Source organism: Phocoena sinus, chromosome 2 (assembly GCF_008692025.1).
Source record: "Phocoena sinus isolate mPhoSin1 chromosome 2, mPhoSin1.pri, whole genome shotgun sequence".
Taxonomy (NCBI): Eukaryota; Metazoa; Chordata; class Mammalia; order Artiodactyla; family Phocoenidae; genus Phocoena; species Phocoena sinus.
Window position 1 is genome coordinate 109,852,527 of NC_045764.1, and position 22,879 is coordinate 109,875,405.

Consider the following 22,879-nt stretch of genomic DNA (forward strand, 5'->3'; position numbering starts at 1 on the left):
TTTTCTGATGATGCCCATTCTAACCGGTGTGAGGTGATACCTCATTGTAGTTTTGATTTGCACTTCTCTAATAATTAGTGATGTTGCACAGCTTTTCACATGCCTGTGGCCATTTGTATGTCTTCTTTGGAGAATTGTCTGTTTAGGTCTTCTGCCCATTTTTGGATTGGGTTGTTTGTTTTTTTCATATTGAGCTGCATGAGCTGTTTATATATTTCAGAGATAATCCTTTGTCCATTGATTTGTTTGCAAATATTTTCTCCCATTCTGAGGGCTGTCTTTTTGTCTTATTTGTAGTCTCCTTTGCTGTGCAAAAGCTTTTAAGTTTCACTAGGTCCCATTTGTTTATTTTTGTTTTTATTTCTATTACTCTAGGAGGTGGGTCAAAAAAGATCTTGCTCTGATTTATGTCAGAGAGCTTTCTTCCTATGTTTTCCTCTGAGAGTTTTAGAGTGTCCAGTCTTAATTTAGGTCTTTAATCCAGTTTGAATTTATTTTTGTGTATCGTGTTAGGGAGTGTTCTAATTTCATTCTTTTACATGTAGCTGTCCAGTTTTCCCAGCACCACTTATTGAAGAGACTGTCTTTTCTCTACTGTATATTCTTGCCTCTTTTATCACAGCTTAATTGACCATAGGTGCGTGGATTTATCTCTGGGCTTTCTATCCTGTTCCATTGATCTATATTTCTGTTTTTTGTGCCAGTACTATACTGTCTTGATGACTGTAGCTATGTGGTATAGTCTGAAGTCAGGGACCCTGATTCCTCCAGCTATGTTTTTTCCCTCATCATTGCTTTGGCTATTCAGGGTCTTTTGTGTCTCCATACAAATTTTAACATTTTTTGTTCTAGTTCTGTAAAACATGCCATTGGTAATTTGATAGGGATTGCATTGAATCTGTAGATCGCTTTGGGTAATATAGTCATTTTCACAATGTTGATTCTTCCAATCCAAGAACATGGTATATCTGTCCATCTGTTTGTGTCATCTTTGATTTCTTTCATCAGTGTCTTATAGTTTTCTGAGTACAGGTCTTTTAGGTAGGTTTATTCCTAGATATTTTATTCTTCTTGTTACAGTGGTGAATGGGATTGTTTGCTTAATTTCTCTTTCTGACCTTTCGTTGTTAGTGTATAGCAATGCAAGAGATTTCTGTGCATTAATTTTGTATCCTGCAACTTTACCAAATTCACTGATTAACTCTAGTAGTTTTCTGGTGGCATCTTTAGGATTATCTATGTGTAGTGTCATGTCATCTGCAAACAGTGACAGTTTTACTTCTTCTTTTCCTATTTGTATTCCTTTTATTTCTTTTTCTTCCCTGATTGCCATGGCTAGGACTTCCAAAACTATGTTGAATAATGGTGGTGAGAGTGGACATCCTTGTCTATTTCCTGATCTTAGAGGAAATGCTTTCAGTTTTTCACCATTGAGAATGATGTTTGCTGTGGGTTTGTTGTATATGGCCTTTATTATGTTGAGGTAGGTTCCCTCTATGCTCACTTTCTGGAGAGTTTTTATCATAAATGGGTGTTGAATTTTTTCAAAAGCTTTTTCTGCATAAGTTGAGAGGATCACATGGTTTTTATTCTTCAGTTTGTTAATATGGTGTATCACATTGATTGATTTGCGTATGTTGAATCCTTGCATCCCTGGGCTAAATCCCACTTGATCATGGTGTATGATCCTTTTAATGTGTTGTTGGATTCTGTTTACTAGTATTTTGTTGAGGATTTTTGCGTCTATATTCATCAGTGATATTGGTCTGTAATTTTCTTTTTTTGTGGTATCTTTGTCTGGTTTTGATATCAGGGTGATGATGGCCTTGTAGAATGAGTTTGGGAGTGTTCCTTCCTCTGCAATTTTTTGGAAGAGTTTGAGAAGGATAGGTGTTAGCTCTTCTCTAAATGTTTGATAGAATTCACCTGTGAAGCCATCTGGTCCTGGACTTTAGTTTGTTGGAAGATTTTTAATCACAGTTTCAATTTCATTACTTGTGATTGGACTGTTCATGTTTTCTGTTTCTTCCTGGTTCAGTCTTGCAAGCTTATACCTTTCTAAGAATTTGTCCATTTCTTCCAGGTTGTCCATTTTATTGGCATAGAGTTCCTTGTAGTAGTCTCTTATGATGCTTTATATTTCTCCGGTGTCTGTTGTAACTTCTCCCTTTTCATTTCTAATTTTATTGATATGAGTGCTCTCCCTCTTTTTCTTGATGACTGGCTAAAGGTTATCAATTTTGTTTATCTTCTCAAAGAACCAGCTTTTAGTTTTATTGATCTTTGCTATTGTTTTCCTTGTTTCTATTCCATTTATATCTGCTTTAATCTTTATGATTTCTTTCCTTCTACTAACTTTGGGTTTTGTTTGTTCTTCTTTCTCTAGTTCCTTTAGGTGTAAGGTTAGATTGTTTATTTGAGATTTGTCTTGTTTCTTGAGGTAGGATTGTATTGCTATAAACTTCCCTCTTAGAACTGCTCTTGCTACATCCCATAGGTTTTGGATCGTCATGTTTTCATTGTCATTTTTCTCTAGGTATTTTTGATTTCCTCTTTGATTTCTTTAGTGATCTCTTGGTTTTTTAGTAATGTACTGTTTAGCCTACATGTGTTTCTGATTTTTATGTGGTTTTTCCCCCCTGTAATTGATTTCTAATCTCATAGCGTTGTGGTCAGAAAAGATGCTTGATATGATTTCAATTTTCTTAAATTTACTGAAGCTTGATTTGTGACCCAAGACGTGATCTATCTTGGAGAATGTTCCGTGTGCACTTGAGAAGAAAGTGTAATCTGCTGTTTTCGGCTGGAATGTCCTACAAATATCAATTAAATCTATGTGGTCTGTTGTGTTATTTAAAGCTTGTTTTTCCCTATTAATTTTCTGTCTGGGTGATCTGTTCATTGGTGTAAGTGAGGTGTTAAAGTCCCCCACTATTATTCTGTTACTGTTGATTTCCTCTTTTATAGCTGTTAGCAGTTGCCTTATGTATTGAGGTGCTCCTATGTTGGGTGCATATGTATTTCTAATTGTTATTTCTTCTTGATCCCTTGATCATTATGTAGTATCCTTCCTTGTCTCTTGTAACATTCTCTATTTTAAAGCTATTTTGTCTGATATGAGTATTACTACTCCAGCTTTCTTTTGATTTCCATTTGAATGGAATATCTTTTTCAGTCCCCTCACTTTCAGTCTGTATGTGTCGATAGGTCTGAAGTGGGTCTCTTGTACATAGCATATATATGGGTCTTGTTTTTGATTCCATTCAGTGAGCCTGTGTCTTTTTGGTTGGAGCATTTAATCTATTCACATTTAAGGTAATTATCGCTACGTATGTTCCTTTTGCCATTTTCTTAATTGTTTTGAGTTTGTTTTTGCAAGTCCTTTTCTTCTCTTGTGTTTCCCACTCAGAGAAGTTCCTTTAGCATTTGTTGTAGGGCTGTTTTGTGGTGCTGAATTCTCTTAAGTTTTGCTTGTCTGTAAAGCTTTGGATTTCTTCATCGAATCTGAATGCAGTCCTTGCCAGGTAGAGTAATCTTGGTTGTAGGTTCTTCCCTTTCATCAGTTTAAGTATATCATGCCACTCCCTTCTGGCTTGTAGAGTTTCTGCTGAGAAATCAGCTGTTAACCTTATGGGAGTTCCCTTGTATGTTATTTGTCATTTTTCCCTTGTTGTTTTCAATAATTTTTCTTTACCTTTCATTTTTGTCAATTTCACTAATACGTGTCTCAGCGTTTATCCTGCCTGGGACTCACTGTGCTTGGGTTTATCCTGCCTGGGACTATCTGTGCTTCTTGGACTTGGGTGGCTATTTCCTTTCCCATGTTAGGGAAGTTTTTGACTATAATCTCTTCAAATATTTTCTCAGGTCGTTTCTCTCTTTTCCTACTGGGACCCCGGTAATGCGAATGTTGTTGCGTTTAATATTGTTCCAGAGGTCTCTTAGGCTGTCTTCATTTCTTTTCATTCTTTTTTCTTAATTGTATTCCGTGGCAGTGAATTCCACCATTCTGTCCTCCAGGTCACTTATCCGTTCTTCTGCCTCAGTTATTCTGCTATTGATTCCTTCTAGTGTAGTTTTCATTTCAGTTATTGTATTGTTCATCTCTGTTTGTTCTTTAATTCTTCTAAGTCTTTGTTAAACATTTCTTGCATCTTCTCGATCTTTGCCTCCATTTTTTTCCGAGGTCTTAGATCTTCTTCACTATCATTATTCTGAATTCTTTTTCTGGAAGGTTGCCTATCTCCACTTCATTTATTGTTTTTCTGGGGTTTTATCTTGTTCCTTCATCTGGTACATAGTGCTCTGCCTTTTCATCTTGTCTGTCTTTCTGTGAAAGCGGTTTTTGTTCCACAGGCTGCAGGATTGTAGTTCTTGCTTCTGCTGTCTGCCCTCTGGTGGATGTCGCCATCTGAGAGGCTTGTGTGAGTTTCCTGATGGGAGGGACTGGTGGTGGGTAGAGCTGGCTGTTGCTCTGGTGGGCAGAGCTCAGTAAAACTTTAATCCACTTGACTGCAGATGGGTGGGGCTGGGTTCCCTCCCTGTTGGTTTTTTGGCCTGATGCAAGCCAACACTGGAGCCCACCTGGGCTCTTTGGTGGGGCTAATGTTGGACTCTGGGAGGGCTCATGCCAAGGAGTACTTCCCAGAACTTCTGCCAGTGTCCTTGTCCCCATGGTGAGCCACAGCCACCACCCGCCTTTGCCGGAGACCCTCCAACACTAGCAGGTAGGTCTGGTTCAGTCTCCTATGGGGTCACTGCTCCTTCCCCTGGGTCCCAGTGCGCACACTACTTTGTGTGTGCCCTCCAAGAGTGGAGTCTCTGTTTCCCCCAGTCCTGTCGAAGTCCTGCAATCAAATCCCACTAGCCTTCAAAGTCTGATTCTCTAGGAATTCCTCCTCCCGTTGCCGGACCCCCAGGTTGGGAACCTGACATGGGGCTCAGAACCTTCACTCCAGTGGGTGGACTTCTGTGGTATAAGTGTTCTCCAGCCTCTGAGTCACCCACCCAGCAGGTATGGGATTTGATTTTACTGTGATTGTGCCCTTCCTACTGTTCCATTGTGGCCTCTCCTTTGTCTTTGGATGTGGGGTGTCTTTTTTGGTGAGTTCCAGTGTCTTCCTATTGATGATTGTCAGCCATCTTAACAATATTAGATTTTCTGATCCGTGAGCATGGGATATCTTTTTATTTATTTCAGTCTTTTAATAATATTTTGTACTGTGCAGAATGTAAGTTTTACACTTCTTTTGCTAAATTTATTCCTTTGTATCTTTTTAATGCTATTGTGAGTGGAATCGTTTTCTTAATTTCATTTTTAGGGTTACTCATTGCAAGTGTGTAGATACCCAGTTGACTTTTATGTATTGATCTTACATCCTGCAACATTGCTCAACTTCTTTTGAAATGTCTCCCGCATTCTTTGATCACTTCCTTACTTTTTTCCATAATAAGATATTCCAGTCTCATCTTGTACTTTCTCTGTCTGAGCCCAAGATTCAGCCATTTGTCTAAGGAGCCCTGGTTGCTTTTTGTGGAGAATGGTGTTTAGAAATCAGTGTCTGAGCATTAGGTACTCATTGTTGCTAGGATGTCACAGTTCTTGGGTCCTCTGAATGGACAGAACTAAGAAATACATGTATATCAATATTTATACCAATATTTAATAATATAAATCTTCCTGCTTATCTCTCTATTTAGACAAAGATAGATAACCTCTGAAATTGTTTCAATTCAGAAATATAGGATTCATTCTAGCTTTTCCTTCTCCCTTTACAAATTTATAATTTCTTTCGCTGACAGTGAGAAACATGGCTCCCAACATCCTCAACATAATTACTTATTTATCAATTCTCAATTCCTTAACCAATCTCCCAGTCTTTGTTGAAACAATGCTCTGCTCAGCCACCTTCCTCACACAGGCTCCAGACCCTCAGCTTTTCACATTTCAGCATTTTTGAAATCATATGTATTTTAAAATTGATGGTGTGTTATAGAATTTTATTGGCAGCATTCATTCTTCCTTAGTGCTACATAAAATAGCAGTGCCTGTTATAATGACATCATCTTAGATTTGAAGAAATATGCTTATTTAGATATCTATTTGCCTAGAGTCTAAGAAGCTAAGTAAATTTGATTTAAGAATTAACATAAGTTTAAATGACACTATTTTTGGGTGATTGAGAAGGAATAGTTCTAGAATTTGTCATTTGAATTATAACATGTCTGTTTACACTGAAAGAAATATTTGTTGTATCATCACATGACTACAAACAGTATAAGGTAGTGTCTGCCCAATATAATAAGCATTTAAGCTATATAAGAGAGCCACTTCTGGATTTTTTTTTAACATCTTTATTGGAGTATACTTACTTTACAATGGTGTGTTAGTTTCTGCTTTATAACAAAGTGAATCAGTTATACATATACATATGTTCCCATATCTCTTCCCTCTTGCGTCTCCCTCCCTCCCACCCTCCCTATCCCACCCCTCTAGGTAGTCACAAAGCACCGAGCTGATCTCCCTGTGCCATGCGGCTGCTTCCCACTAGCTATCTATTTTACGTTTGGTAGTGTATATATGTCCATGATACTCTCTCACTTTGTCACAGCTTACCCTTCCTCCTCCCCATATCCTCAAGTCCATTCTCTAGTAGGTCTGTGTCTTTATTCCCGTCTTACCCCTAGGTTCTTCATGACCTTTTTTTTTTTTCCTTAGATTCCATATATATGTGTTAGCATACAGTATTTGTTTTTCTCTTTCTGACGTACTTCACTCTGTATGGCAGACTCTAGGTCCATCCACCTCACTACAAATAACTCAATTTCATTTCTTTTTTATGGGTGAGTAATATTCCATTGTATATATGTGACACATCTTCTTTATCCATTCATCCAATGATGGACACTTAGGTTGCTTCCATGTCCTGGCTATTGTAAATAGAGCTGCAGTGAACATTTTGGTACATGACTCTTTTTGAATTATGGTTTTCTCAGGGTATATGTGCAGTAGTGGGATTGCTGGGTCGTATGGTAGTTCTATTTGTAGTTTTTTAAGGAACCTCCATACTATTTTCCATAGTGGCTGTATCAATTTACATTCCCACCAGTACTGCAAGAGTGTTCGCTTTTCTCCAAAGCCTCTCCAGCATTTATTGTTTGTAGATTATTTGATGATGGCCATTCTGACCGGTGAGATGATATCTCATTGTAGTTTTGATTTGCATTTCTCTAATGATTAATGATGTTGAGCATTCTTTCATGTGTTTGTTGGCAATCTGTATATCTTCTTTGGAGAAATGTCTATGTAGGTCTTCTTCCCATTTTTGGATTGGGTTGTTTGTTTTTTTTGTTATTCAGCTGCATGAGCTGCTTGTAAATTTTGGAGATTAATTGTTTGTCACTTGCTTCATTTGAAAATATTTTCTCCCATTCTGAGTGTTGTCTTTTGGCTTGTTCATGGTTTCCTTTGCTGTGCAAAAGCTTTTAAGGTTCATTAGGTCCCATTTGTTTAGTTTTGGTTTTATTTCCATTTTTCTAGGAGGTGGGTCAAAAAGGATCTTGCTGTGATTTATGTCATAGAGTGTTCTGCCTATGTTTTCCTCTAAGAGTTTGATAGTTTCTGACCTTACATTTAGGTCTTTAATCCATTTTGAGCTTATTTTTGTGTATGGTGTTAGGGAGCGTTCTAATCACATACTTTTACATGTACCTGTCCAGTTTTCCCAGTACCACTTATTGAAGAGGCTGTCTTTTCTCCATTGTATATTCTTGCCTCCTTTATCAAAGATAAGGTGACCATATGTGCGTGGGTTTATCTCTGAGCTTTCTATCCTGTTCCATTGATCTATATTTCTTTTTGTGCCAGTACCATACTGTCTCAATTACTGAAGCTTTGTAGTATAGTCTGAAGTCAGGGAGCTGGATTCCTCCAGCTCCATTTTTCTTTCTCAACATTGCTTTGGCTATTTGGGTTCTTGTTTGTTTCCATACAAATTGTGAAATTTTTTGTTCTAGTTCTGTGAAAACTGCCAGTGGTAGTTTGATAGGGATTGCATTGAATCTGTAGATTGCTTTGGGTAGTAGAGTCATTTACACAATGTTAATTCTTCCAATCCAAGAACATGGTATATCTCTACATCTATTTGTATCATCTTTAATTTCTTTCATCAGTGTCTTATAATTTTCTGCATACAGATCTTTTGTCTCCTTAGGGGGGTTTTTTCCTAGATATTTTATTCTTTTTGTTCAAAGGTAAATGGGAGTGCTTTCTTAATTTCATTTTCAGATTTTTCATTAGTGTATAGGAATGCCAGAGATTTCTGTGCAATAATTTTGTATCCTGCTACTTTACCAAATTCATTGATTATCTCTAGTAGTTTTCTGGTAGCATCTTTGGGATTCTCTATGTATAGTATCATGTCATCTGCAAACAGTGACAGCTTTACTTCTTCCTTTCCGACTTGGTTTCCTTTTATTTCTTTTTCTTCTCTGATTGCTATAGCTAAAACTTCCAAAACTATGTTGAATAATAGTGGTGACAGTGGGCAACCTTGTCTTTTTCCTGATAGTAGTGGAATTGGTTTCAGTTTTTCACCATTGAGGACGATGTTGGCTGTGGGTTTGTCATATATGGCCTTTATTATGTTGAGGAAAGTTCCCTCTATGCCTACTTTCTGCAGGGTTTTTATCATAAATGGGTGTTGAATTTTGTCAAAAGCTTTCTCTGCATCTATTGAGATGATCATATGGTTTTTCTCCTTCAGTTTGTTAATATGGTATATCACGTTGATTGATTTGCATATATTGAAGAATCTTTGCATTCCTCGTATAAACCCCACTTGATCATGGTTTATGATCCTTTTAATGTGCTGTTGGATTCTGTTTGCTAGTATTTTGTTGAGGATTTTTGCATCTATGTTCATCAGTGATATTGGCCTGTAGTTTTCTTTCTTTGTGACATCTTTGATTTTCATATCAGGGTAATGGTGGCCTCATAGAATGAGTTTGGGAGTGTTCCTCCCTCTGCTATATTTTGGAAGAGTTTGAGAAGGATAGGTGTTAGCTCTTCTCTAAATATTTCATAGAATTCACCTGTGAAGCCATCTGGTCCTGGGCTTTTGTTTGCTGGAAGATTTTTAATCACAGTCTCAATTTCAGTGCTTGTGATTTGTCTCTTCATATTTTCTATTTCTTCCTGGTTCAGTCTTGGCAGGTTGTGCATTTCTAAGAATTTGTCCATTTCTTCCAAGTTGTCCATTTTATTGGCATAGATTTGCTTGTAGTAATCTCTCATGATCTTTTGTATTTCTGCAGTGTCTGTTGTTACTCTCCTTTTTAATTTCTAATTCTATTGATTTGAGCCTTGTCCCTTTTTTGCTTGTTGAGTCTGGCTAATGGTTTATCAATTTTGTTTATCTTCTCAAACAACCAGCTTTTAGTTTTATTGATCTTTGCTATCGTTTCCTTCATTTCTTTCTGATCTGAATTTTATGATTTGTTTCCTTCTGCTAACTTTGGGGTTTTTTTGTTCTTCTTTCTCTAATTGCTTTAGGTGCAAGGTTAGGTTGTTTATTTGAGATGTTTCCTGTTTCTTAAGGTAGGATTGTATTGCTATAAACTTCCCTCTTAGAACTGCTTTTCCTGCATCCTGCAGGCATGGGTCGTCATGTCTCCATTGTCATTTGTTTCTAGGTATGTGTTTGTTTGTTTGTTTGTTTTTTTGCAGTACGCCGGCCTCTCGCTGTTGTGGCCTCTCTCGTTGCGGAGCACAGGCTCCGGATGTACAGGCTTAGTGACCATGGCTCACGGGCCCAGCCCATCCACGGCATGTGGGATCTTCCCAGAACAGGGCACAAATCCGTGTCACCTGCATTGGCAGGCGGACTCTCAACCACTGTGCTACCAGGGAAGCCCTGTTTCTAGGTATTTTTTGATTTCCTGTTTGATTTCTTCAGTGATCAATTCATTATTAAATAGTGTATTGTTTAGCCTCCATGTTTCTGTATTTTTTACAGATCTTTTCCTGTAATTGATATCTAGTCTCATAGCATTGTGGTGGAAGATACTTGATACAATTTCAATTTTCTTAAATTTATCAAGGCTTGATTTGTGACCCAAGATATGATCTATCCTGGAGAATGTTCCATGAGCACTTGAGAAAAATGTGTATTGTGTTGTTTTTGGATGGCATGTCCTATAAATGTCAATTAAGTTCATCTTGTTTAATGTATCATTTAAAGCTTGTGTTTCCTTATTTATTTACATTTTGGATGATCTGTCAATTGGTGAAAGAGGGGTGTTAAAAGTCCCCTACTATGAATATGTTACTGTTGATTTCCCCTTTTATGGCTGTTAGTATTTGCCTATGTGTTGAGGTGTTCCTATGTTGGGTGCATAAATATTTACAATTGTTATATCTTCTTCTTTGATCGATCCCTTGATCATTATGTAGTGTCCTTCTTTGTCTCTTGTAATAGTCTTTATTTTAAAGTCTATTTTGTCTGGTATGAGAATTACTACTCCCGTTTTCTTTTGATTTCCATTTCCTTGGAGTATCTCTTTCCATCCCCTCACTTTCAGTCTGTGTGTGTCCCTACGTCTGAAGTGGGTCTCTTGTAGACAGCATATATATGGGTCTTGATTTTGTATCCATTCAGCCAGTCTGTGTCTTTTGATGGGAGCATTTTATCCATTTACATTTAAGGTAATTATTGATATGTATGTTCCTATTACTATTTTCTTAATTGTTTTGGGTTTGTTATTGTAGGTCTTTTCCTTCTCTTGTGTTTCTTGCATAGAGAAGTTCCTTTAGCATTTGTTGTAAAGCTGGTTTGGTGGTGCTGAACTCTCTCAGCTTTTGCTTGTCTGTAAAGATTTTAATTTCTCTGTTGAATCTGAATGAGATCCTTGCTGGGTAGAGTAATCTTGGTTGTAGGTTTTTTTCCTTCATCACTTTAAATATGTCCTGCCACTCCCTTCTGGCTTGCAGAGTTTCTGCTGATAGATCAGCTGTTAACCTTATGGGTATTCCCTTGTGTGTTGTTATTTTTCCCTTGCTGCTTTTAATGTTTTCTTTGTATTTAATTTTTGACCCTTTGATTAATATGTGTCTTGGCGTGTTTCTCCTTGTATTTATCCTGTATGGGACTCTCTGTGCTTCCTGGACTTGATCAACTATTTCCTTTCCCATATTAGGGAAGGTTTCAACTATAATCTCTTCAAATATTTTCTCAGTCCCTTTCTTTTTCTCTTCCTCTTCTGGGACCCCTATAATTCGAATGTTGGTGCGTTTAATGTTGTCCCAGAGGTCTCTGAGACTGTCCTCAGTTCTTTTCATTCTTTTTTCGTTATTCTGCTCTGCAGTAGTTATTTCCACTATTTTATCTTCCAGGTCACTTATCCGTTCTTCTGCCTCAGTTATTCTGCTATTGATCCCTTCTAGAGTATTTTTTTTTTTTTCCTTCTAGAGTATTTTTAATTGCATTTATTGTGTTGTTCATCGTTGCTTGTTTCCTCTTTAGTTCTTCTAGGTCCTTGTTAAATGTTTTTTGCATTTTTTCTTTTCTTTTTCCAAGATTTTGGATCATCTTTACTATCATTATTCTGAATTCTTTTTCAGGTAGACTGCCTATTTCCTCTTCTTTTGTTAGGTCTGGTGGGTTTTTATCTTGCTCCTTCATGTGCTGTGTGTTTTTCTGTCTTCTCATTTTGCTTATCTTACTGTGTTTGGGGTCTCCTTTTTGCAGGCTGCAGGTTCATAGTTCCCGTTGTTTTTGGTGTCTGTCCCCAGTGTCTAAAGTTGGTTCAGTGGGTTGTGTAGGCTTCCTGGTGGAGGGGACTAGTGCCTGTGTTCTGGTGGATGAGGCTGGATCTTGTCTTTCTGGTGGGCAGGTCCATGTCTGGTGGTGTGTTTTGGGGTGTCTGTGACCTTATTATGATTTTAGGCAGCCTGTCTACTAATGGGTGGGGTTGTGTTCCTGTCTTTCTAGTTGTTTGGCATAGGGTGTCCAGCACTGTAGCTTGCTGGTCATTGAGTGAAGCTGGGTGTTGGTGTTGAGATGGAGATCTCTGGGAGATTTTTGCCATTTGATATTATGTGGAGCTGGGAGGTCTCTTGTGGACCAGTATCCTGAAGTTGGCTCTCCCACCTCAGAGGCACAGCACTGACTCCTGGCTGCAGCACCAAAAGCCTTTCATCCACACAGCTCAGAACAAGAGGGAGAAAAAGTAGGAAGGAAGGAAGGACAGAGATAAGATAAAGTAAGATAAAATAAAGTTATTAAAATAAAAAATAATTATTAAGAAAAAATTTTTCCTTTTAAGAAAAAAAAACAAAACAAAAAACAACAACAAAAAGGACGGATAGAACCCTAGGACAAATGGTGAAAGCAAAGCTATACAGACAAAATCTCACACAGACACATACACACTTAGAAAAAGAGGAAAAGGGGAAAAAATAATAAATCTTGCTCTCAAAGTCCACTGCCTCAATTTGGGATGATTCGTTGTCTATTCAGGCATTCCACAGATGCAGGGTGCATCAAGTTGATTGTGGAGATTTAATCCGCTGCTCCTGAGGCTGCTGGGAGAAATTTCCCTTTCTCTTCTTTGTTTGCACAGCTCCCGGGGCTCAAATTTGGATTTGGCCCCGCCTCTATGTGTAGGTCACCGGAGGGCGTCTGTTCTTAGCTGAGACAGGACGGGGTTAAAGGAGCCACTGATTCAGGGGCTCTGGCTCACTGAGGCCGGTGGGAGGGAGGGGCACGGTGTGCGGGGTGAACCTCCGGCAGCAGAGGCCAGCGTGATGTTGCAGCAGCCTGAGGCGCGCTGTGTGTTCTCCCGAGGAAGTTGTCCCTGGATCCCGGGGCCCTGGCAGTGGCGGGCTGCACAGGCTCCTGGGAGGGGAGGTGTGGATAGTGACCTGTGTTCGCACACAGGCTTCTTGGTGGCGGCAGCAGCGGCCTTAGCGTCTCATGCCCATCTCTGGGGTCCACGCTGATAGCCGCAGCTCACTCCCGTCCATGGAACTCCTTTAAGCAGTTCTCTTAATCCCCTCTCCTCGTGCACCAGGAAACAAAGAGGGAAGAAAATGTATCTTGCCTCCTCGGCAGGTCCCGACTTCCCCCCCCCCCCCCCCCGGACTCCCTCCCGCTAGCCGTGGTGCACTAACCCCTTCAGGCTGTGTTCACGCCGCCAGTCCTCTCCCTGAGATCCCACCAAAGCCGAGCCTTAGCTCCCAGCCCCGCCCACCCCGGCGGGTGAGCAGACAAGCCTCTCAGGCTGATGAGTGCTGGTCGGCACCTGTCCTCTGTGCGGGAATCTCCCCGCTTTGCCCTCTGCACCCCTGTTGCTGTGCTCTGCTCCGCGGCTCCGAAGCTTTCCCCCTCCGCCACCCGCAGTCTCCGCCCGCGAAGGGGCTTCCTAGTGTGTGGAAACCTTTCCTTCTTCACAGCTCTCTCCCACTGGTGCAGGTCCCGTCCCTATTCCTTTGTCTCTGTTTATTCTTTTTTCTTTTGCCCTACCCAGGTACGTGGGGAGTTTCTTGCCTTTTGGGAGGTCTGAGGTCTTCTGCCAGTGTTCAGTGGTTGTTCTGTAGGAGTTGTTCCACGTGTAGATGTATTTCTGATGTATTTGTGGGGAGGAAGTTGATCTCCGCGTCTTACTCTTCCACCACCTTTCCCCTCTCCTGGATTTTTTTTAGAAGTATGCTAATATACAAGTATGCTAATTCAAAGCAGTTTTGTACACTACTGTAATTAATAGGGTTTTATTGATAATATAATTATAGTATCATAACTTTAATTATTAAAATACATGTCAGTTATATCTGGTAACCAAGTAACCAGTACCTCTTCATAACTTTATTCTCCTGGGATACTTTTTTTGTATCATTTGTATAACCTGTCTTTTAAATATGCATATTATCCTCTAAAAGCTTGCTCTTATTGCATCTAAAAGATTTGCATTGGTCATTATCCTTTATACTATCCTATAAGAATGAAGTATTCATTGTATTCATAGGATCTTCGAAATCAACTCTATGAATCATATTATTTAAATTTTATTTCTGCTATTTCAAGAAGTAAACTGGAAGATATTGCAAATGCAGCATTAGCAGCTAGTGCAGTAACACAAGTAGCCAAGGTAAGAGGTTTTGGTTGGCTGATAACATTTTGTTAAATGTAAAATTTAGTAATATTCTGAAACCTATAAATAGACATTGGTGTCTAATTTACAAAGGACTGGAACAACCTAAGAAATATTTAGACCCAAGACTTCTAGAAAGAGTTCTGATAGTGTAAATTATCTTCAACTTGGACTAGGCAAAATAAACCAAACTAAAGGAACTTATTACTTAGTTAATTTGAAAGACAAAAATAAGAAGCTGAATCTGTTTTTGTTTTGGGCTGGGATTTATATAATTTTTTTAGCTCAGCTTAGAAATAGTTTGACAGTTGTATTGTCATAAATTATACCCAGAATATTTTGACATTGTTTTATCAGTGACCACTATAGTCACCATACTATCTTCAGATATTTTTTTAGTTAGGAGAGAGTATCCAAGGGGGCTATATTGCATATTATAAGAAAGAAGGCCAGCAATTCTATATCATAGTCACTTTTAGTCATGTTTGGCTTAATTATAAATAAATCTATAAAATATATTCTTGGTTGTAGCCCTGTTTTGCCCTTTGTTTCTTGAATTTGGACAAGATATAACTGAAAATTCTACAGAATGATACAGGGCGAATAAAAGACTAAACAACCATGCATTTAATTCCCATTCTTTCATACTAATAGATTTTTCATTCTTAGATTTAGATAGTCCACTACTACTTCTGATTAGTTTTTAAGGCTTATGTCTTATTCTTTCTCTTCCAAAATTTATCATTAGTTTTACATGAAATATGTGAACAGTTTTCAATTTAACTACATTTAACATATCTCAGATAGTTTTCTTCATTTTTCTCCTGTTTTACACTTCTAAAGAACTAGTGTAACTTTTCCCCACCTATAAATATAGTTCACAGTGTAAAAACAGTTACTATGACTTTCTTAGAGAAGTATGATTAAAATGAATATAAAAATTAAAATTGTGGTTTTTCTTCATATTTGATATCCATTCCTATCCCAACCACAATTTGTTTTAAAATTTTATATCTTCTTAAATTTTGTTTTCTGAAACTGTTACTCTCCTTGATAATTTATTGCCCAGAGTCTTGTTTTTTTTTATTGCTTTTTAATGTTACTTTCTCATTCTTGTCCAATTTGGCAATCTACATGCTACATGGTATAATTTTTAGTTATTGAATATAATTATAGTTTTATTCATTTTATCATTAGTAGATTAAATCAAACTAAAAGTGCATTCAATATTGTAAAATTGATTTGAAAACCTTTTCTTTTGTTTCTAGGTTTTTGATCAGTATCTCAATTTTATTACTTTGGAAGATGATATGTTTGTATTATGTAATCAAAATAAGGAGCTTGTTTCATATCGTGGTATGTAAAAATAGGAATTTTATAATTCATTGTTAACAAAATGAACAGTGTACTGTAGAAAAACAATAGTAAACATGTTTAGTGCACTCCTGAACCAGCTTTGTTTACAGCCCATAAAGAAAACAAGTCTCAGAGACTTGAGTTCTGTCACATGTAGACAACACTTACTAAATCTGTTTTGTAAGCTCAATGAAGGACCAATTATCTGACCTTTTAGTTACCCCACGGCAACTTGCACGAGTGGTTCACTCATGGTGTGTAAGACAGTATTTTAGTAGTAAGATTCAGTTAATCTTTTAGTACTTTGATCCTTGGACAAGAACAAGTTTACTTTGCTTCTCTGTGCTTTAGTTTCCAAATCTGTAAAACAGGAATAATAGTACTATCTACCTCAGAGTTTTTAATGGGAGTTAAATGCATTCATGTATGTAAAATGCTTGGAAAAGTTACTGGCATATCCTAAGCACTCAGAAAAGGTTGGTTAATGTTGCTATTTGTCAAGATCAGACAACAACAAAGAGTCAGCAGCTACTAATGTCCTATTATGGAATGAAGTATTGATATAAGTACCATTCTCAAATATAGGTTGTTAGACACCCTTGATTCTTACACCCTGTTCATGCAGTGGTAGGTTTGAGTATTGGTATTTGATCAAATGCTATCTAACCACCTCTGAAGTTTGTATTCCCAGCTTTGATAAACTGACCATTCCTTGGATGTAGATTAAACTTAACAGACGCACACGCATACACACAGTTAACAGACACACATGCATACACACACACACATGCACACAGGCACATGGACACCCACACCGTGTTTTATTGTCTATGCTGATTCTTTTTCTTTGTAAAAACACTTAACATGAGATCTACTCTCTTAACATTTTTAAGTATATAATACAGTATTGTTGATTTAGGTACAATGTTGTATGGCAGATCTCTAGAACTTATTCATCTTGCCTAACTGAAACTTTGTGCCCATTGATTAGTTATGTCAAATATTTTAAAGAAAATTGCAGACTACAAAAGATGTGATTAGCCAATTCATAGAAATAATTATTAATTTGATACCTAAGGATTGAGATGTTTGGGGATGACTAGAGTTTCAGAGGTTCTAAAGTAGGGGCCTCCCATGGGGGCATTTGGAAATGTGTAAGGACATTTTTGATTGTCACAATTAGCACTAGCATTTAGTGAGCAGGGACTAGGGATGCTAAATCTTCTGCAGTGTGTAAACCATACTCACACAGAAAATCGTTCTGCTCAAAATACTAGTGGTATTCTATCATAACACACTGGACCAGGTGGTAAGCTCCCAAGAGAAGAGAGCATGAATCTTTTGGTTTCACTGAGCTCCATAGTATGCCTTCTTGCTGAAATTAAGCAACATCTCTAAATGGGTGTAAGTATTTGCTGAATTGCCCCTGTAAGAGATTTTTGACAGTACTGTAGTTATTTACAGAAGTCTGTTTACATTTAATTGGCCTTTAACTTAATTAGCTACTTAAGTTACATGTTTAAAACCTAGTTTCCCTTAAGCCTTTAAGCTAAACTTGTAAATTTTGTTTATAAGTCTGTTTATTTGAAAACAAGCACCTTTACTTTTTCTTTAACTCAGATTGAACTGACTAAATTATAATCAGTCTCATTTAACAAACTTAGTCAACAAACTTAGTTTGTTAAATTTCCTTAAACAGTTTAAGTTGCGTTTATAAGTTCAGCCTATTCATTTTTTAATTATTTGTTTTTTAATTGATGTATAGTCAATGTACAATATTATATAAGTTACAGGTGTATAATATAGTGATTCACAATTTTTAAAGGTTATATTCCATTTATAGTTATTATAAAATATTGGCTGTATTCCCTATGCTGTACAATGTATTCTTGTAGCTTATTTTATACATAATAATTTGCACCTCTTAATCCCTACCCCTAGGTTGTCCCCCCTTCCCTCTCCCCACTGGTAACCACTTATCTGTTATCTATAGCTGTGAGTCTGCTTCTTTTCTGTTACATTCACTAGTTTGTTGCATTTTTTAGATTCCACTTATAAGTGATACCATGCATGTGTCTTTCTGTCTGACTTGTTTCACTTAACATAATACTCTGCAAGTCCATCCATGTTGCTGCAAACAGCAAAATTTCATGACTTTTTATGGCTGAGTAGTTTTAAGTACTTCAAATGCCAGACCAGGCAACTTTATAAATCTAACAAAAAAAATCTGCCCAAATATTTAAATAATTATTAAAAATAATTAAATTTATAGGGAGTCTAAATTCATTAAACATTCAAGTGTTTATAAATTTGTTTTCTTATATCTCTCAACTTAAAAATCACAAGTCAGAAATTAATTATTGAATTAAAAGTATAAATTTAATTTATTAATTTTAAAGTATAATCACATGCTTAATCACCCAGATTCTCAATAGTATAATTATAGTATAATAATAGTAGTAGATTGCCCTATACATATTTTACAATATAAGCTCATTTACTCCTCAGAATAACTTAATGAAGTAGGAATTAATATTATTTTTGTTTTCTAGATGAAAAAACTGAGGCACAGATACTAAGTAACTTGATAAGGAAATGGCAAAACTGGGTTACTAAATCCAGGCACTCACTCCAGAGTTAGTGCTCTTAATTATTATGTAATTATGTGGCAAATCCTCTCAAACATTACAAGTGCTTTAATTAATAATCTTAAACAGATTATTCAAAACATAAATCAACCATATTGATACCATGGATTCAATTTTTATCACCTGTTTTCCACGATTGGGAATTTATCCAATAAAGGACGCAGACTTGTCACCTTAGTTAGACTTAGGCTAATGTCTCAGATAAATCAAGTTGTTGTTGAAAGTGAGTTGAAGTTAGTGATGGACAGTGTTTTGACTGTTGAGGTCAGTTGTTTCAGAGGTGTGGGACTGAAGGGTGTGGACCTGAAGGGTGGAAGCTTCATATAGATTTTACCTGAACCAGTGATTGGCAGAATGAGCTGAGTATTTCACTGGATTGGTATCCCCTGAATTTACATAATTCACGTTGTATCCTTATGCCATTTCTGTCATCTGATTTGGATAGATGGCAGTCTGCAATACTGAATAGCAGCACGTTTCCTCATCCAGATTATGGTTAAAGTCTTTGTTATTTTTATGTTCTCTGCATGTACCATACTTTCTTTGAACACTTTGTTGTATCCAGTTGGATTCTGATTTCCTCTTATGCTGATCACAAGTTGTATTGAATTTTATATTTGGTTTCACATTCAAGATGCTGGGAAATTAAACGTATTATATAGATAATATTTTAGTCCAGACAGTCTTTTAACAAACAGTTACTGAGCATCTACTTGTCAGACACTGAGCCTAGGTACTCTGAGAGATAGGAAGATGAATAAGGCAAGGTCTTTGTCAAGAAAAGTCTTCACAGCAATGTTTCTTAAAGTGTAGCCCCAACAACCTGTTTTTCAAATGTGGAAGCCATCGCGTAGTAGAGCAGCCAGGATAGCAAAGTCACTGGTTGTCAACCTAGTGAGTAGGCTTGCCACCTCTCCATTTATTCTTCCCTCCTGGCTAGGGACCATTATTACTCTTACCTTTTAAAAACATTTGACATGTTGGTTCTTAAATTTCCAAGAAAGAAATGGGACAGAAAAGAAAAAAATGTGTAGCCCCAAGTATCACCTGAGGTGTTTGTCAGAATTGCAGATTACCTAGAATTATCCCAAATCTATTGAATTGAATCCCTGAGGGAAAGGGCTAATAGTCTTTCATTTTTAATAGCTTCCAGAGAAACTTCTTTCTCTTCTCTCCTATTCTTGGAATGAGTCTTCTGTCCAATGGAGTTTGAGAACCACTTAAGTACAGTCTAGTAGATCAGAAAAGAAATTTATATGATTTGTTATAATACAAAGAAAATGTATGTGATGTTGGTCTTGCTGTAATTGATTTATTGATACATTGTCCTTTTCTGGCAGTATTTGGATAGTAAGATCAGTAAGTTTCTTGAGGCCATTTAATGTTTGTGAATAAAATTATGGAAGTCGATATTTCCTATTTGCTCTGGCAAAAATTTTGTATAATTTATGTGGTGGGTTTTTTCATATTATTACTGCTCTAATATTGATACTACTCATTACTACTACTGATATTGAGGTGGTATTTTTTGAAGTATAATTTTTGTGGATACTTGTTCACTTAAAATTTAAAGCATAAAAAATTTTACTTCTTTAACTATTACAAGTATTATCAAACTGAATATTGATAGGTGTTGAGTAATAATTTGAATAAAAATAAAGGATAAATTTTGGTCACTTTCTTCTCCTTTATCTATGTCATTTTAGCCATTAATAGACCAGATATCACAGACACAGAAATGGAAACTGTTATGGACACTATTGTTGACAGCCTCTTTTGCTTTTTTGTTACACTGGGTAAGTTTTCAAACCTTTGTTTATTTCTTGAAAGTAAGTTATTTAACAGCTCATTTTAACTTGTTACACTGCAATATGATCCTTTATTATCTATCTGGATCTCTACAATCCCTCTCTCCAGAGTTGAGATAAAATATACATTCTGTACTATATAAAACCACAATTCTTCTAATAATTTGATGAATTTAGCATTTAGCAGCTCTCTTGAGTTGTCACCTTAGATGTCTTTGGTAATTGTAACTTCCTAATATATTGTTTGAATGTTTGCTGGTGGCTTCACCTATGTGCCTGCTAATTTTCTTTTAATATTTCATTTTGAAAAATTTCAAATGCACTTCTAATTAGAGAGATATATGCCTGGTAAGTATTAAGGCAAACTCCCAAGGCTCCAGAAAACAGTAACTTTACGTAAAACACTTATCCAACATACTCTCAAAATTTTAAACATTTCTTTGGAGTATCTAAATTTACTTACAGCTACATTGTGTTTAATGTCTAATGTATGATTTTATTCATTACTATTAATAATGGGTATGTTTAGAAATCCTCTAATGGCGATTTTAATTTTGCAGACACTGAAAACTTCAGTTAAAATGATCCTCACACTACATTAATAAAATTTCTCTCTTTTTCACAAATGAGAAAATTGAGAGATACATGCGTAGTTTAGGATATAGACAAAAGCTTGAGGAGAATTTGCATACAGATTTTGCGGGTCCCTCCTTTCAGGGATTTTTCCCTTTAATTTCCAGCCCTGAACTCCAGGCTTTGATTTCCCAGCTCAGTGAGTCTCTGCTTTCTGCTTGAGCTCTTTCTCCTCTGTGCCATGCAAACTGGAAAGTACCCTCAAGAGGAAAGCTGGTTAAAAGTATCTCTCACTGTTCAAGTATTTCTCTTCTTTCAAGAGTTTTACCCTCCTCCACTTTCTGCTTGCTTTCGATTGCTCTCAGTACCTTCAAATGGAGTTGTTGTTGGGTCTTTTTTTGTTTGTTTGTTTGTTTGTTAAAGAATGCACATGTATACCACTTTTAGTCATTAAACGGACATAATTAATCTTTCTATTTTTGCACAGTCTCCAGAATTTTGCTGAATGCTAGAGTTATTGTGGACATTAAGGTTATTTTTGCTTGATGATAACTATATTTTCAAGGTTAAGGTAGATTGAAAAAGAAGTGTACAGACCACTGAAGTGTTAGAGCCACTTTTATTATGTAGAGTATCAGAAAGTGATTTTTCTTAAAGGAAAAGTTGAAATTACTGCCAACCTGACATAGAAAGATATCAATAATAAATTAAGTGGAAAAAAAGCAAATTTAAGGATGGTATGCAAAATATCCTATTTTTGTTTTTTATGCACTCCACACACACATATTTAGACTATATGTAGAATATAACCTGGAAACATTCATATCTAATTCTTAATGGGGTTATTTTGGGATGCTTGAATCAAGAGGATTAACTTTGTACATTTCTAATATTATTTGGATTTTCTTAGGACAGACATGTATAGCTTGCCATCAGAAGAAAACAAAGTTTTAAAAAATGTACTGATATTTCACGTTTTTACTTTTACAAGTGACTGAGCATGCTTTGTATAGAATCTAAAATGTAAGAATTTCAGCATATAAGTATTACAGTGTTCTTTGTTTTATGAGATTTTCAGTGCAGTTTAATTTTTTTTTCTCATTTTAGGATTTCAGCCTTCAATAAAACTTGGAATAATAGAGAGAAATTAAGAAGTCTAAAATGAGTTGATTTGATAATAAACTGAGGCCAACTTTTAGGAGCATTTTACATTGTGCAAAGAATGTGTTTTCTATTGATATTATCTTTTAAATTAGTCAAAGTGCTGATTTAGTCAGTCCATTGAAAAAATATGGTCACACTGATTGACCCACACAATATAAAAATCATGTTTTTCTGACTCCCTTCATGTTGTCTTTATAAATGGTAAGGTCTATTTCTGAAACCTTGCTTTTATTTTCAAGATTATAAATCCTTTTATGTTTGTACCCTGAAATTGTATATATCTATTGTATGTTATTATTTGAGGCTGATGTATTTTATAAGTATCCATTTTAATTATTAAGAGCTGAAATCATTGCTAACATCTGTTGTTAAAATAGGTGCTGTCCCTATAATCAGATGTTCAAGAGGAACAGCAGCAGAAATGGTAGCAGTGGTGAGTTCATGCAAATATCCATTGGGGATAAATAATGTGTCAGTTGTTTTCCCTAAATACCTCAAGTATTTTTGTTAATATTAAGTATGTATACAGTTGTTATGGGTTATATATTAAGTGCCAAAGGCAAATATTTTTATTTTATAACATTGGGATTACACCAAAAATAAAAAGTAATCATTGTGATCATGTGATGGAGTAAAATGATTTATTCCAATGTGAATGTGCTATTCCAGCCCTGTTTCTTTTTTACTCAAATAAATATTCCTCATTTAGCTTTGTCTCTCTAAGTAGTATCTTACACTTATTTGATTCCTCAAATCATTTAATATTTAACTTCATTTAGCAAACATTTATTAACAATTGTAATCATTTTTAACATGATGAAGTGTATTTTGCTTTCCCATAATACTGGAGTAGGACATTCTGTGTAAAATGAGCATTCAAGAATTTGCTTTAAAGATTAAAAAATAAGATATTAGAGAAATTACAGAGTTACTGAAAAGAAGGTAAATGGTATGGAAAGATGGAGGAAGATACACTAACATTTTTGAGTTTTAGTAGCCCAAATGAGTCACTGACAGATAGAGGGCTAGTTTCTTTCACATATTCCATTTCTATTCTGGAGCCTCTTGCAACCACCACTATTGAGATAGCTTCCTCGGTGCAGCAAGTTATGCTTTGGGAGAGAGTGTGGGTTATTACTGCAAAACGTTTCCTATACCTAAAGTAAAAATAGTCAAAAAAAA

At 36.3% G+C, this 22,879-nt stretch overlaps 1 protein-coding gene across 2 annotated transcripts in view; it reads left to right on the plus strand.

Annotated features, from left to right (window-relative positions):
• Positions 1-22,879, plus strand: part of SCFD1 (sec1 family domain containing 1) — a 142,744-nt gene that overhangs the window by 27,816 nt on the left and 92,049 nt on the right. For both annotated transcript variants that reach the window (XR_004348513.1, XM_032623103.1), the window contains exons 5-8: positions 14,023-14,145; positions 15,417-15,504; positions 19,859-19,948; positions 22,075-22,130. Coding sequence is in view for 1 of the 2 variants with exons in the window: in XM_032623103.1 (XP_032478994.1) it covers positions 14,023-14,145; positions 15,417-15,504; positions 19,859-19,948; positions 22,075-22,130 (357 nt within the window). In the remaining variant the exon portion in view is untranslated. The remainder of the gene's footprint in view (positions 1-14,022; positions 14,146-15,416; positions 15,505-19,858; positions 19,949-22,074; positions 22,131-22,879) is intronic.